General features: G+C 42.4%; 1 protein-coding gene across 1 annotated transcript in view; it reads right to left on the bottom strand.

The window, feature by feature from the left end:
• Nucleotides 1-15,248, bottom strand: part of LOC144763712 (uncharacterized) — a 3,323,440-nt gene that overhangs the window by 3,122,596 nt on the left and 185,596 nt on the right. Inside the window, exon 2 of the mRNA XM_078649576.1 lies at nt 405-526. Coding sequence (XP_078505702.1) covers nt 405-440 — 36 coding nt within the window. The 5' untranslated portion in view covers nt 441-526. The remainder of the gene's footprint in view (nt 1-404; nt 527-15,248) is intronic.

Genomic DNA, 15,248 nt, shown 5'->3' with positions numbered 1-15,248 from the left:
GCCACGAAATTACGTATATTTACTGCAAATGAATGCAGGCATTTCGGCCACCTATGGTTACAGCACGGCACAGTTGGCAGCTTTCTCCAGAGCTCATTAACATTTACGACTTCTGCAGGAACCGAGGGGAACAGTTTATGGAAACCGGCTTCTGATTTCACCCAGCCATGTGTTCACGAAAAAAACATGGCTGCCTGAAAAACTGCACGCGGCCTCTGCGTCACAGACTCTGCGTCACAGACTCGACGTCCAAGAAATGCGCGCGCCTTCAGTGACCAGAACTTGATTTAGAGAAGAGGTGCTGAATCCTGCGTCAATCACTGCCTGTCGGCTGCGTTTTCAACAGCCCCCCTCTAATAAGGCATTATAGCGACAAGACACCCACAAAACATGCCCGTACTTACAACGGATCTGAGGCTGTTGTCTTTCACCAACTTCATGGAAGATCTGTAGCAGTTTGCGAGGTCGTCTCTGTGGGTGTCATTAATGTGGCCTCGTGCAATGGGCCCCACCGTGTGGATGACATCTGAAAAAGGGAGAAAAAAATTGTCAGTAAATGTACATGTGCTCGCATCTTGCTGACTTGACGCACGGTCTTGCCGTTTTTACATCGTGTGTCTTTGGAGGAATAGCTATAAAATTCGATATAAAGCAATCAGTGCAAGCAGCCGCACCAAGAACACAATTGCAACGACTAGGAAATGACAGACAGCTGTGTGAAGTGCACATTGAAAGCCAAACAGCTAGAAACCAAATTGCACGTTATACAGCGCATGATACATTCTATTGCTTTAGATGCAAGTCAAAGGGTGTAGAATGATGCAATGGCGTTTGAATGCTAAATTCTATTTTTGAACGGGTGAACTGTAAATTAAGAGGTCTTTTAAGAGTGCCTAGGTATCTCCGTAGACAGGGTGTTTAATTATCCTAACAAGTTGGAAAGTATCGAGTTTAATTATTAGGACAAATTAACCCTCGTGAGCGATCCATAAAAGGTCACGGTCAGATTTGTTTTTCTGCAATGCTCTAGTGATGGGGCCCTGAACACTGATGGGATAAAAGTAAAGGTCTTCAGACTCAGAGGTGACAGCTCCTCACTAAGGCGGAGGAGCGTTGCCCTACTGCTTTTCAGCAGTGTAAAATAAGGAAAAATAAAATGAATTTAACTCAAAGTTATTTTCATTTAATTTGTTTCTGCAGCGGCAACTTTTTTATATTACTTTTTACAGATTTTCATATAGTGCGAACTTGACCCGGTATCGGGTATCAGAGCGCTTTACATAGCACCAGTTGCATTACATGAGGACACATTCATTTTTGCTAGGCACAGGGAGATTACGGGTGTTGCCCAGAATCACAGGATGGTCAGCGTCATTGCCGAGACTCAAACCAATTCCTCAGATTCGAGGTCAACCGCCCTAGACGTTAGGCCAAGTCCTGCCCCCAACTTTGCGGGGCGGGCAGCTCTGCTCACAGAGCAGGGGGAGGAGTGGTGGGCACTGTAAGTGTGCATACATTTTTGGCTGGCTGTCTTGGGACGGCTAAACAGTCATGCGCACTTTGCTTGTTCTGAACCAAGCTGCATTATAGCCAGGCTGGAAAACATGCCCAGGCTTCCACTGCCCGTCTGAGCGCCGAACCACGGCACTCAGACCAATCAGTGTTATGATTGGCTTAGGGGAGCCTGGGTACTTCCTGTTCTGGCGCGATTCGGAGGAAAGACAGAGGAGAGATGCGGCGATAAGGTAAGTTTGTTTTTATTTCTTTTACACCTTTCCCACCCCGCCACCTCTGATCCATGCCAACTGCCACTGTGCCTCAGTAGTACTGATTATGAGTGGGGCACATGGTGGTGACTGCACCTGGTATATCCTAACAGCGTGGGGTGAGTTAGTTAGCAGGGGTAGGAATCGCCTCCTATTTCGTGCTTTCACTCAGAAAACTGGGCATTATACAGATTTCCTTGTTTAATGTATCAAATTGCACATGTGTCTGTATTTACCAGCCTTTTTCCCACTGTAAATTTGACTTGGCTGAAATTTACCAATGGAAAATTGGGAGGGGGCGCCGGGGTCTCAGAGACCCCCGAACCCCCCCCTCCCACCCTCCACCCCAGGTGCACCTCTGCATGTAGGTGCAGTAATACATTTACACATGCCTACGGGGAGAGGGGTCTTGACCTCTCTTTAACCTGAGGCGCATCCTGCACCAGTAAAAGACCAAATAAAACCACATCTCTGTTTTCCACTGTTGAGCCCTCCCCTTGTGGATGAGTGAACTGTCAGAGTGTGTGCCTGGGCTGAGAACAGCAACATTTCTAGTGTAATCAAGTACAGTGGCGGCTGGTAGGGGGCGTGGCAGGAGGGGTAAAAAAAAACCTGCCTATAGGTTGTCAGCCGCTGTCTCGCCTCTGTCCCGCAGTATCATGCCTCCTGGAAGCACCCAGGCTCCCAAATTCCCCTGACGAATCACAACGCTGCCTTACAGCAATGTTGTGATTGGTCTGAGCGCTGTGGTCGGCGCTCAGAGAGGGACTGGGAACCGTTGATGTTTTCCCCCCAGGCTGTACAATACAGCCGGTGGAGAGCAGGCAAAGTGGCGCATGACATATTGGCCATCCCAAGATGGCCGTCCAAACCGTCATGCGCACTTATGGTGCAGCAACCACTCCTCCTCCCTCTATTTCACCTTATCCCAGTGTCGCAGGGATTCTGCTCCAACAGAGAACTGTGCACAGAGACCCCGGACCTCAGTGAATTACGATGTACCAAAAACCTCACCTTAGTGCCTAGAAACCCTAACCAGCTAGCATCAGTGTCACATTAGCTCTTCATCCTATAGCAAAGGAACCAATGATTAGACAACCCAGAACATGTGACTTAGGTTATAATCAGGAATGGTGAGAAGCAAGAACACTCTTTCATTATACGCTCATACCAGTCCACAACAAGAGTAAAAAGAGCGTGGGCAAAGTTCAAATATTTATTTTCACAACGTGCTCTAAGATGGAGTATTTTTGCTAACATAAGCAGACCTATGATTAGAAATAATATGGTCAGCATTGTTACAATTCCATAAAACACAAAAGGAGAAATCATATTACAATGATGGAGAAAACGGGTCTTATAGTGCCTAGTTTAACACCCTCCCTAGATAGGAACTATGTTTTTATAAAATATAGAAGGTCTCTTAGGCTTGTTTGGGGGACCCTATACCTCTAAGATCAGCAGTAGTGTATCACAACAGGATCAGCAAAAGCTCTCTGTCTCTCTGGAAAAACGGGAGTCTTCCGAGTGCCTGAAATCATGCTTACAGTGCATTATTAAAGGCGCCAGAATCACGTTGGCTGCAGCTCCATGTATGTTATGGCTAAAACGTGAGCCAATCAGCCCGAACACAGCTACCTTGTTATGATAACCTTGGAGGCTTTAGAACGCAGTGTGCAGACTAGAGTCTTGACGTAAGTCTAGGGATGCTGAAAACAAGCCATTCTCATGTGAAGCATTTCACTCAGCCTAACTTACAACAACATTCATATGTAGTGTTGTGTGCAAAAGCAGCAAAAAAGTAAAATGGCGTTTAAACTTCTAATAAGCCTATGCTAACATAGCAATGCGCGCAACAAGGCCCAGCCCTCACTACACCAGCCCCACCCACCCTAACCTGGAGCTTGCAACCAGACTAAAAATAAATTGATAATAACATTATATTATCATTTTATTTTTACTTTGCTCTGCTCTTAGAGCAGTGGGGAGACGCTCCTCTGCCTTAGTGGAGGAGCCACCGCAGTGGAACCACCCCGGGGTGCACAGGTCAGTACCAGGCCCACTTAGGGAGTTAATCCTGCACTGTGGAACACACTGGACAGCGTGCCGGATGTATTTTTTGGGCTCTTGTGTGTCCTGGAGCTACTCAACTTGGTAGAATGACCCACGGAACCACATGTGCCCCAGGAGGAGCTTGTAGATGATGTGCCAGGTTCTACAGGGTAAACACCATTGCGTGAGGTTCACCTTCAACAACAACAAAACATGTGCAAACTTGTTTATTGTATGACCCTCCATGGTGCAACTGTCCCTGAATTTGTAAAAATTCCTCTTTTTTTTTCACTACTACTTGTTGTCGACTTTGCATTTATGTCCTCCTTCCATCCTAATGTAAAGCGCTCTGATATCCCCCTGCATCTTGTTCGCGCTATATAAAACTTTATAAATAGAAATAAATGCCTGCAACAGTCAATTTCACTCTCAGAAGGAGCGGTCATCACGTTAGGAAGGAGGAGACATTTGACATCCTACACCGAGGAACCATGACGGGGGACGCCTGCCCATAGCTTCGAGTCTAGGTGTAACTACCTAATCAGTTCTGAAGATGGGAACCACAAGAGCATACAGGAGCCACATATGATGTCACAAACTATCCCTCTCAAATTCCTCACCACCATATCACAATCAGCAATAACAGCTCTGTTGGTTCTGTGCATTATGCTACAAATATTTTTTCATTTTTATACAGTGTGGACAAGGCCCAAGAAGGCGTCAGAGACCTGAGCACCAGGAGTCAAGGTAAAAGTAGGAAGTGAAATTCGGAAGCAGCAAGACAGTAACCCTGAGGTCCAAGGGCAAAAGATAGCCCAATACATTTCAACGGATAAGGTCTGGGGTAAAGGCAGTCAGCCATATTAGGGAGGGATGGGGAAGGCTGGAGTGCTAATTTTGCTTGGATGTTTCTGTGGGGGAGCTGAAGCTCGCTATGTATGTAATATGGTAGGAAGACTTAACTCGGAGTACTGAAGATTACCAGTAAGTAACCAGAGCATCACTTAACACAGCAAAACACATAAAAGAGGAAGGAAGCAGGAGATGACATGGTACAAATAAGAATGACATAGTATACAGCAGAAGGTGATGGGGTGCAGTACAAACTAAACCACCACAGACAGCAAAAGAGCGTTATGAGTTTTGCCCCTACATTTATCGTCGAAGAGAAAAACTATTTTGATGATTTCATCACAGTTTCAAACACGACCCCTTCAAAGATGAAATAATGCTCACATTGTCTCACTTTAAGTCACTGGAAGACGAATGGGATCAGTTTCCTTCTGTCTCTTTGATTAAGTAAATCAGTTCAGAAATCTTCGCTTTAATTTTAATGACTTCTTATATCTCCAGAAACGCTTGCAGAGGACATGCAAAAATTACTTTCATCCACCAAGACCTCAGGGTGTGCAGAGTGCGCTCAGACAACAGGGCGAGAGTAATTCATTTTTACAATTGGAGGTTTTGCATGCTTAATATTTCTGATCAAGCGCAGCAATAAAAATCGGCTTTTGGAACCCTTTGGTTTGTCCACAAATGAGAGTAACGCATTCAAAGTGCTAATGAACTGGAAGCCAGCGCAGAAGTAATTGCAGGTTCCTTTCATGCATTCACTCATGTTCCCAAAGACGCCCCTTTTGAACAACCTGGCTGTCCTCAATTAATTTAACAAAGAAAATATGTCACAATACATTAATGCTAGTTCTGAAATCTAATTTATGAAGTTCAGGTGAAGAAATGGCCTTCCCTGCCAGATACTCTTACACACAGGCCGCCACGAGGCTTAATTTACATTCAGACAACAACAAAACAAGTTCTGGCTCATATTCAGGCGAGGCAAAATGGAGACTCTGAATGAAGATTGATATTGAATTAAGATTAACATGATTTTAATAAGGATGCTCAATGATTACCCTCTTTGCCAGAACATAAATATTGCCCAGACTCTTGCCGAAAACTCTCTTGCATTTCTTTAAATGATATAAAAGTGGCCAGTGAAAACAACCACAATATTTACATTTGACAAGGAATGAGCCACGTTTAAAAGTTTGCTAAATCAGGGATTTTCATCCATACCAGTCAGTTGGAAAAAACGGCTGAAAGGGGTTAGTTTTTTACGACAAACATGAAGAAATGACTTGATGTGGAGTTGAGCAGCCACCTGGTATATCCATGACAAGGAGCTGGCAAATTGGTTTGTATAAAGAAGTCCATAATTTTCCGATTGCCATGGGCTTTGCTGGTGCTTGGTCATCACTGCAGATTATCAATAGTGGCTCATCTGGGCTCATTAAGTCGGCTTACAGAGAGTGGATTGATGTGCAATCCTTGAGAAATGCTCATTTAAGAAAAGTGACTTAGGAGCCTATATATTACATTTTGCTTGGGCACTTTACATTTAGCTTAATTTACTTAATCCAGGAGATCTTTACCTGAGGAACCCGATGCTCATTTTTGGGCTTTTTATTAAGAGTAGTGCCTATGTACTGACGGTTGAAGCAATTGAGAAACTTAGGCACCTCACTGCTTTTAACCACCCACAGAATCAAACACCTCTGAACCTGTGAGTTTTTTACTTTTTAAAAGTACTTATTATCTGCATAGAAAATTAGGGGTAGATACCTGAAATTGGCACCTTGAGTGACCAAAACCGATGATGGTCCCTGGATAGCCAGTTAAACAAACATACCTAGCTAACCAATGGAAACTTTCTGCAATTTGTATTCACTCATTTTCTCAATCAATTGTTTATTGTTAGTAGGGTTTAAATGTCAAAGCAAAAACATATGGATGATTTTTAATTAATTTTTCTGTAGTAGGATTTGTTTAACAGCTTTAGAAATTAGAACATTCAATGTGGAAGGTTGATTTCGACATCTTTGCTTTTAGCACATAACTATTTTGGATGTAGATAATGCTACAGTTTTAGTTTGGATATTTTATTTACATTTTAGAGGTTTTTAATTTATTGTTTGATATTTTTCTGCCCTGTGTATGTTGTTTAATTGTAAGTAATCTATATGTCTAGGCACATTTTATGGATTTTTATCATCGAAAATAAACTAAATTTGGCTGGACATATAAAAAAAGGTTCATTTTGATTTAGGAACATATTAGTTATTGGGGTAAGTTAAAACTTGTCTTAAGGATTAGTGTTTTTGTAATGGTTAGTTTTAATATAAAACCTTTACTACAAAGTAGAATTTAAATGTCTGTGCAGTTGAGAGGTCAAGAGAGAAATATTTATTTAGAGGAGTTTAAAAGAAAAGCTGATTAGGAATCAGAGAACCTACACGAAAGACTGCTGCTTGCTAAGGTTTAATTCCCAAACAGACTGTATCTTTAGATATATGGATTTTATTTTACAGTATGTAATTCCTAAATTTTTTCGAATAATAATTCAAATCTGTTTTATCTGTTACTTATGGTGGTTGTGTATCTGTATCAGTTACTGTGAGTTATTTATAACTTTTCTGAATTGGTCAGTAGATTTGCAATATTATAGTGGTCGAAGCCTGTTATGCACTTGGTGTTATTTACAGAGTCTGTGGCAGGAAGACGAGCATATATGTTGTAACTCAAAAGGCCTTATCTGGCAATGGTGCACCAATCGAAATTGTGCATCCTGGAACTCATTCAAGGGAGCACAAATTGGACATTCACACTATTTGTCAACACGATCCTCACAACAGATTGTACATTAAATGTGTGAGCAAATAGCATGGGACATGAAATTTGCATATGTGCAAACAGCACTAATGCAATCAGCACATGGGAAAAAACACCCAGCTTTTAATCCCATGCCATGCACAAATAGCAACGTGTACAGTCAGCTCTTCGGTCCTGTTGCAGTGAGGTAAGCATTCTCTGTTGATGCTGACCCATAAGACTTTTCTTTTTGTGGTTGTAGCATGAGATTTACCTCCCTTATACACGTGGAACAGTGGCGGGCGCCACATACAAAAGGTGGTAGGGCGGGGTGGCGGGCATGCGGGAGGGGGCGCACGGGGGCCTGGGGTAGTTTAATCATAAAAACAAAAATAGGAACCCTTATCTTAAGTTGCCGGCCGCGTCCTGTGTCGCGGCTGGTATTTACTCTTCCTTGTCTCAGCAGGCACTGGAGGATGCATCAAACTTCCTGTCCAATCCCCGCCCTGCTCTCATGCTATGAGAGCATTACAGGGATTGGCTTGAGCAGACACTCGCTCAGGCACAGGGAGTCTGTGCTGTTTCTCTAACCCGGCTGTTCATTACAGCCGGGTTATAGAAACCCTAGTGCGCATGTGTGTTTGGCGGGCCTGAGACAGCCAGCAAAACACACACAGGCATTTAGAGAGTGTACATAGCACTCCACCTCTCCCCCCATGCCCCAGCCCCGCCCCTACCTGCACATGCTGGCAGAGCCAGCTGCTTAAAAATAAAACAATACTGAAATATCGTTTTATTTTTTTAGTTGCTGGCTCTGAGCCAGTGGGGTGACGCTCCTCCGCCATTGCAGAGGAGAACCCCTGACGTGGAAATTAGATGAGTGTCTACCCAAAACAGATACATTTTGTATGCTTCATTCAATTAGAAGTCGACAATGTTTTTTTCTGTTCTTTGCAGGCATCAAATAATGGAATCAAATCTATAATATTTTATAACAATAAACAGGACATCTTTATTTTTTCAAAAGCATCATCAAGGCTGTGTCGACAGTAAAATAACAATGAAAAAAGCTGCTGTGCAGTATAGAACAACAATACAAACACCTGTGTGCACATACGTATTACGTTTCTGTCTGTAGGGTAAAGCGTTTCCAACTTTGCCACCCCAACATCCAGAACACCTTCAAAAACGGAGGTTTCTTCACAGAGAAATAGCTTCATGAACACATGACGTATTTAAATGTAGCCAATCGGCTCACTCTAGTCTGGAGGCCGATAAACCCTGGTCCTTTTAAAACGTGCTCTTTCTGAGCGGTCATCCGGAATTAAAGAAATGTTTCTGTTTTAATCAAAAACTCAGTTTAAAATTTGCACTGACTTTAAAAAATGGGTATTTGGCAACTCGTGTGGTCCACAAACCCTTCTAAGATTAATGTAAAAAAGCACTTTTCTGAATTTTATTGTGATGTTCCTAATTCCCAAAGTCATAAAACACCAGCCAGATGACTGTCACACCTTGTGTAAAAGGTTTTATTCTCGGTCTAACACATACTATGCTCTCATTCTTTTTAAACAACAAAATAAGTTCGTAAACCTACAAAGCATAGAGTTCACTTCAAAAGTTCCACTCCATTTACCATTTTGGCTGCTGTTCAACAAGTAAAAGGACTTATTATCTTACTACATGTTTTTGAAAGCAATTGCCCAAATCATTTTGAAAATTCACTTTTAAAGATGACATTACGATCCAATCAATACATAGTGCAATTTAATTGCAGCAAAAGGCCAGGTTTAACGGGCTCCATAAATATAACCATTTTGAAGAAGTGACTGACACGAGGGTTCGTAAATCAAATTTCTTCCACATTTCATCGTGTACCTGCTGGCCTTCTGGAGGCTGGAGCTGTAGCAATATTATCTTGGAAACGAGCAGAATGGACTTCTTTAACTAAGCCTCCTCACATCATTAAACTGTCTGAAAAATACATTATTTGCAATAGTTTAGGAAATCCCAAGAATGCCATCTCATTTCTGACCCTAAGAGGCTCTTCACTCTGCTTTTCTAGAGAAAACACATGAACAATCAATTAACATCACAGGAAAAAAAACACTTGGGTATCTACCTTTGTTTGACTGTAGTGTTCCATAGTCTAAGGGGCCATTTAGCTCCTTAGCTGCTGGGCTTTCCCCCCCCTAGTGCTGAGCCCGTTTTTGGCTATTTGGGGTAGTTCGTGGTTCGGATTAGATAAAAAAATATTTTTCATATACGGCATGGTTGAGTCCTTTTTTTTCAATATCCTCGGGATTCTAAAAATACACAGGATTTATGGATTCCCCTAAAGGGAACTGAAAAAATAAATTATGAGTGTTTTGGGAAAAATAAGAAAAAAGTGCTATGGATAAAAGTGTTTTTTTCTCCTGAAAATGGTATCAACAAACGGTTTCAGCGGTAAAGTCACCAGCTTTCAGGAACATGCAGAACTGAATAAAAAACTAATTTATTACCACAGTTTTGGCATTTTTTAGAGGTAGCCCCCACTTTTCCTACTTTTTGAACTCTTAACCTACTTCCAGTTTGTGCTGCAAACCAGTGTGAAACCCATGGGCGATCAAAAAAATCTATAGATTTCTGAAAAGTAGACAACATTCCAATTCAGTAAGGAGTCATATGTGTAGATGCCTCAAGGTTTTTACAAAGAAACTGTTGAAATAAAGAAATACTGAAAATCCTTAAGAAGAAATGGCCATTTGTGACAACATTTTCAGCTTAAACTTTTCGTCACAATGGCCGATTTCCAAAAGCAATATATAATTACGCCCACTAGGCCTTTATGGTTGCGGTGATATACAGGGTTCATAGGTTTTCCGAGAACCCAAGAGACCCAGTGCCAAAAACTGAGCTACACTGTACAATGTTTTTTCACCGTGTACCAATTTAAATGGTGAAATATGTAGATTGAAAACTAGGTATCAAGGAAACTTATGTATTTCTGAAATGGGGACAATATATGGAGTTTAGGAGCAGTGGCTATTTATACATCTCTGAATTTGTGGATACCCATACTAGCATATGATTTAGAGAGTATTTTTCAAAATATCTTCTTTCTCACACACTGACTCACTTTTGGAAGGTACAAATAAAGAGAAATCCAAATAGCAATAACAAATATCCTACTATTCTATGCTCCCACATGTCTTCGGATAAAAATAGTACCTCACTTGTGCAGGTAGACCTAGCGCTGGCACCAGGAAATGGTCCAAAATGCAAAATGGATGCATCAATTTTTTCCACTTAAACTGACTTGTGTTTTTGCACAGCGGGTAGCTGTTGATTTTGGGCCCTAGCTCATCTGGCATGTAAAGAAACCTAGCAAACCTGTACATTTGTTAAAACTACGAATCCAGGATGGGGTGAACGTGCGTGGCTCTCACCAGGTTGTTTTACACAGAATCTCTTGCAGACCTCAAACTTTGACTAAAAAACATGTTTTCTTCACATTTCTGTGATTGAAAGTTCAGAAATCTGTGAGGAGCCACAAACTTCCTTCCACCCAGCATCCCCTAAGTCTTCTGGCAAAAAACAGTAACTCACTTGTGTGGGTGGGTCTAGTGCCTACGACATGAAACGGCACAAAACGCAACATAGATACATGACAATTTTTCACTCAAACCGGACCTGTTGTTTTCAAAGTGGGTAGCTGTGGATTTGGGGCCCCTCAGCCAGCACCTTGGGAAATCTAGCAAACCTGTACATTTTTTACAACTAGACACATAGGAAAATTCGGGATGGGGTGACTTGTGTGGATCTCATGAGGTGTTTTACCCACAATGCCCTGAAAACATCAAGCTTTGCCTAAAATCATGCATTTTCCTTACATTTCTGAGATGAAAACTTCCGGAATCCACAGGAATCCAACACAATTCCTACCACTCAGCATTGCCCCACATGTGCCAATACAAATGCTGCCCCACTTGTGTGGCTGGACCTAGTGCCCGCGACAGGAACAGTTCAAACCAGAGACAATGGGAGCCCTTGCACAGTGACTCCTATTGACCTTGGTTGGATACATTCCTGTTGCTGGCATTAGGCCCAACCACACAAGTGGCACAGTGTTTTATTGGCACAAGTGGGGTAATGCTGGGTGGTAGAAATGTGTGGGTTACTGAGGATTCCAGAAGTTTCCCTCACAGAAATGCAGTAAAAATGCATAATTTCTGGCAAAGTTCGTGGTTTATACATAATATATGTTTTATTCACAGAAACAAACTAAAAAAGGTTAGCCACATTACCATGTTGTATAATAGTTGTAGAGAGGTTGCTTCAAATGAGGGGGGTGAAAGAGTAGTGCTCATGTGTGATATAGATAAAAAGGGGATAAAAGGGGGAGGTTTCACAGAGTTCAAAAATAGAAATTACAATAATTCTGATCGGAACTGGTTCTAAGTCACATCAACACCAGTTCGTTATGGCCTGTCCTTAAGTAGTCATTTTTGTAGTTGTTTTTGATAATTTACAAATAATTCAGAGTGGTATAATCTGTTAAAAGGACACCGTATAGGGCAGCGCACCAGAGGGGTCTTTATTGACCTCCCCAGTGTCAGCCCATGGCACACACACGCACTTAACAGTTAAAAGATTCTCCTTGTAATCAATACAATTATGCAAATTAAATTGCGCGTAACCACTATTGTAAAAGATAACATCCATTGCCTTAATGTTCTGGATTTCTTCATCAAAGTCCTAACTACATGAGGGTGAAACTCAACCTAATGAAAGGAAATCTTGTTACCAGAAATCCACTGTTGTATCTGCTTCAGAGCACACTGCTAAAAAAGGCTACCAAACACAGTTGAGGAGGAAGCACTTTCTTTAGTCCCCTTCAAGTACATACTACTTTCTAAAACCTGTTTGGCCCGCCACGTCACTTCTACTTTTCACTATGACCACACCCAGCCATGTTCCAGTTTCTCTCTGCGACGGGACAGAGTCCTACGACATGGTCCTAGTGCTCAGACGCTACATCTCCCCTGAGTTAGTTTGTGAACTAGGATATCTAAACATCAACAATCAAATTTCCATCTATACGAGGTGGGCATACTTGCCTTCAAGACCTCATGATGACCACTTGAGTGGCCTCTTTAGATTCTGCGAACTCTGATTCATGGCCCAGAGTTAGTGGTGGTCTAGGTGTACTCTCTCTTGCAGACCCTAAATTGCCCAATGGACAAGGTATCTGTTTGAAATGTGATGCATCTCAAGTGATGTACTTCCCAGCCCATGCCACTGTGACCATGTGTCCATTCATCTCTCCACTATTTGTAATGCCTCTATTGTAAAAGGGATCAAAGAAACAAGTGCGGCCCTACTCACAGGGAACCAAGGCATACAATACAGTGGTTCTCGTGGACAATGTGAAAATAATCTGTAGGCACAATGGCAAAATAAAACTGAAATAGCATGTCGAAGGGGAAACTTTAAACAATAAAGAGACAGAACACTGTTTTGCAAAAAAATAATGTCTTTATTGAAAACATGCACACTGTGCTCAGTGTCCCATGTTAAAAAAGAACCAACATAACACATTTTAACATAATATAAGGTTTCTTAATGCATGAAAACAACTATTTGTTATTCAACAAGTTCCTACAACATCCTCCTTTTAATGTGGGGAGGCCAGAAATGGTTCATTATGATATTAGTTGACAACGTTTCGACCCCTCAAACAATAGGGGGTGTCACCAGGAACATGAGAATGAGGGACACCTGATGACACAATAAACAAAATATGCCAGAATTGGTGGTGTGCACACCAAATAGGTGATAAGGTAAGGTTTACTCACATAGACTCCAGTTGGGCGCCTTATGAGGGGAAGGCCTCAAAACTGGCACTTAACCAGAGCCTGCTATAGTGTAAGCTTGGGCCATGCTAGGGAAGAAAAATACAAATGGCAAGAAGACACGTGGTACCATGTCTGGAGGGGAAGATGTGAGCCATCTGGATAAGGAGGCCACATTCTGATGGCGAACAATTGGGCTCCGTAAGGTGAAGAAACGCGCTGAGTGGCAAGTATGTAAAGACACGTTGTTTGTGTCAAAGATGGTGCTGCCGAAGTCAGCTTTACAATGGGTATGTAGGACTGCCACTGTGACCATGTGTCCTTTCCTCTCCACTACCTGTAATGCCTCTATCGCAAACGGGGTATCAGTCTTTATTCTTTGTTTTTGTTGGACAAGCACCCAATCTCCTCTGCCGAGAGCAGTCTCTTAATTTGGTCGCCGTTCATCGTATACATCTTTATCTTCCTTTTGTGGTGAACATCTGTGTCATGAAGTCTTTTCATATACACTCACCTTGCGGCTATCCACCGAGGGATCTTTGTTTATATTACTCGCTCAAAAACGAGGGTGGCAGGACTTTCTCCTATTTTTGATTGAGGCTTTGAGCGAAATGCCCGCAGGACTTGACACAGAGCCTGACCGAGGTCCACTTCCTCTGCTGAGGCTCTCTGCACTGTCTATTTGAGAGTTCCCATGAATCATTCAACAATACCGTTGGCATGGGGCCACAAAGGTGTGCTCCATTGATGCTGTATCCCCAAGTGAGATAAAAAGTCTTTGAATTCTTTGCCGTTGAATGGAGGACTGCCGTCAAACTTTAAGATGTGGGGAATACCCGAGGTTGCAAAAAGGTCATCCAGAATTTCAATAACCTTTTCATACCCAGAAGACGAGATGCTGGCTACTAACAGAAAACAAGAGTATTCATCCACAAGAACCATTAAATACTGTCCGTCTCCTTGAGGGTCCAAAAAAGTCGATTGCAACCCTTTCCCAAGCCTAGGCAGGGAGGTCTGACATCTGTGTGCCTTTGGAGAGGTACTGTGACCTGTGAAGACTTTGGCACCATGTCAGCAACCCCTGATGACTTTTTTCTGCTCCTTATTACTATTTGCTCTGAACTGATGACGGGCTTAACTCAGAAACATGTGTCTAGAGATACCAACACTATCTGCACCAACTTTGGTGAAAGACTACAGCAACTTTGAAAGTAAGCGTACTGCATTTACCAGGATGCAATGGGGTGTACTGTGCTGGGATGAGAGGCAGTGTGCTCCCTCCCCCCCGAGGTCTGATATCATTACTGGCCGTTGCATGGTCTTTGATGATAAGTAGTTACACAGGTGGCACTTCTTTAGTTCCTGTTATCTAACTTCAAAAGCTACACTCTCTCTCTGAAGGCTCTCTTAGTGACCACTAAGCCTCGATGTCTCTCATGAGCTAGCATGATTTTTCTTTGTCTCAAGCTCTTTGGAATGACAATTCTGGACCCTCTGAGGATGATCCCTTCCTGTACCACTGCCAGTTCTTCATGAACATAGTGGAATTTCTGATGTTTTTCTGAGTCATCTTCCCTTTTGGTTCTCGCTTTTCATGTTTATTTGTCTATCAGTTGCTCAACAGTTAAGAGTTTGCCATGTACGAACACATGAAAGTGCTCACAGGCCCAGATGACTGCCAGATTCTTTCTCTGGTTGTGAATAAAGTCATTCAGTGTCTGACTAGCATATGCCACGATATGTCTTTGCGTGTTTGGATTGCAACTGAATACACAAGAATGGGTCCTAGCCCTACCAGGCTTGCACCCACTATGATTTCTTCGTGAAGTTTAGGTCAAAATAGGCCATGACTGTAGCTTTCTCAATGGCAGTCTTTGATGTCTCAAAAGCTCTTTTAGCAGGCCGGCGACCACTGGAATTTCTCATTCTGTTTTTTTAGTTCACG

The sequence above is a fragment of the Lissotriton helveticus genome, chromosome 6 (genome assembly GCF_964261635.1).
Source record: "Lissotriton helveticus chromosome 6, aLisHel1.1, whole genome shotgun sequence".
Classification (NCBI taxonomy): Eukaryota; Metazoa; Chordata; class Amphibia; order Caudata; family Salamandridae; genus Lissotriton; species Lissotriton helveticus.
Note: the sequence above shows the minus strand (reverse complement) of the source record. Positions and strands in the feature narration are given on the sequence as shown.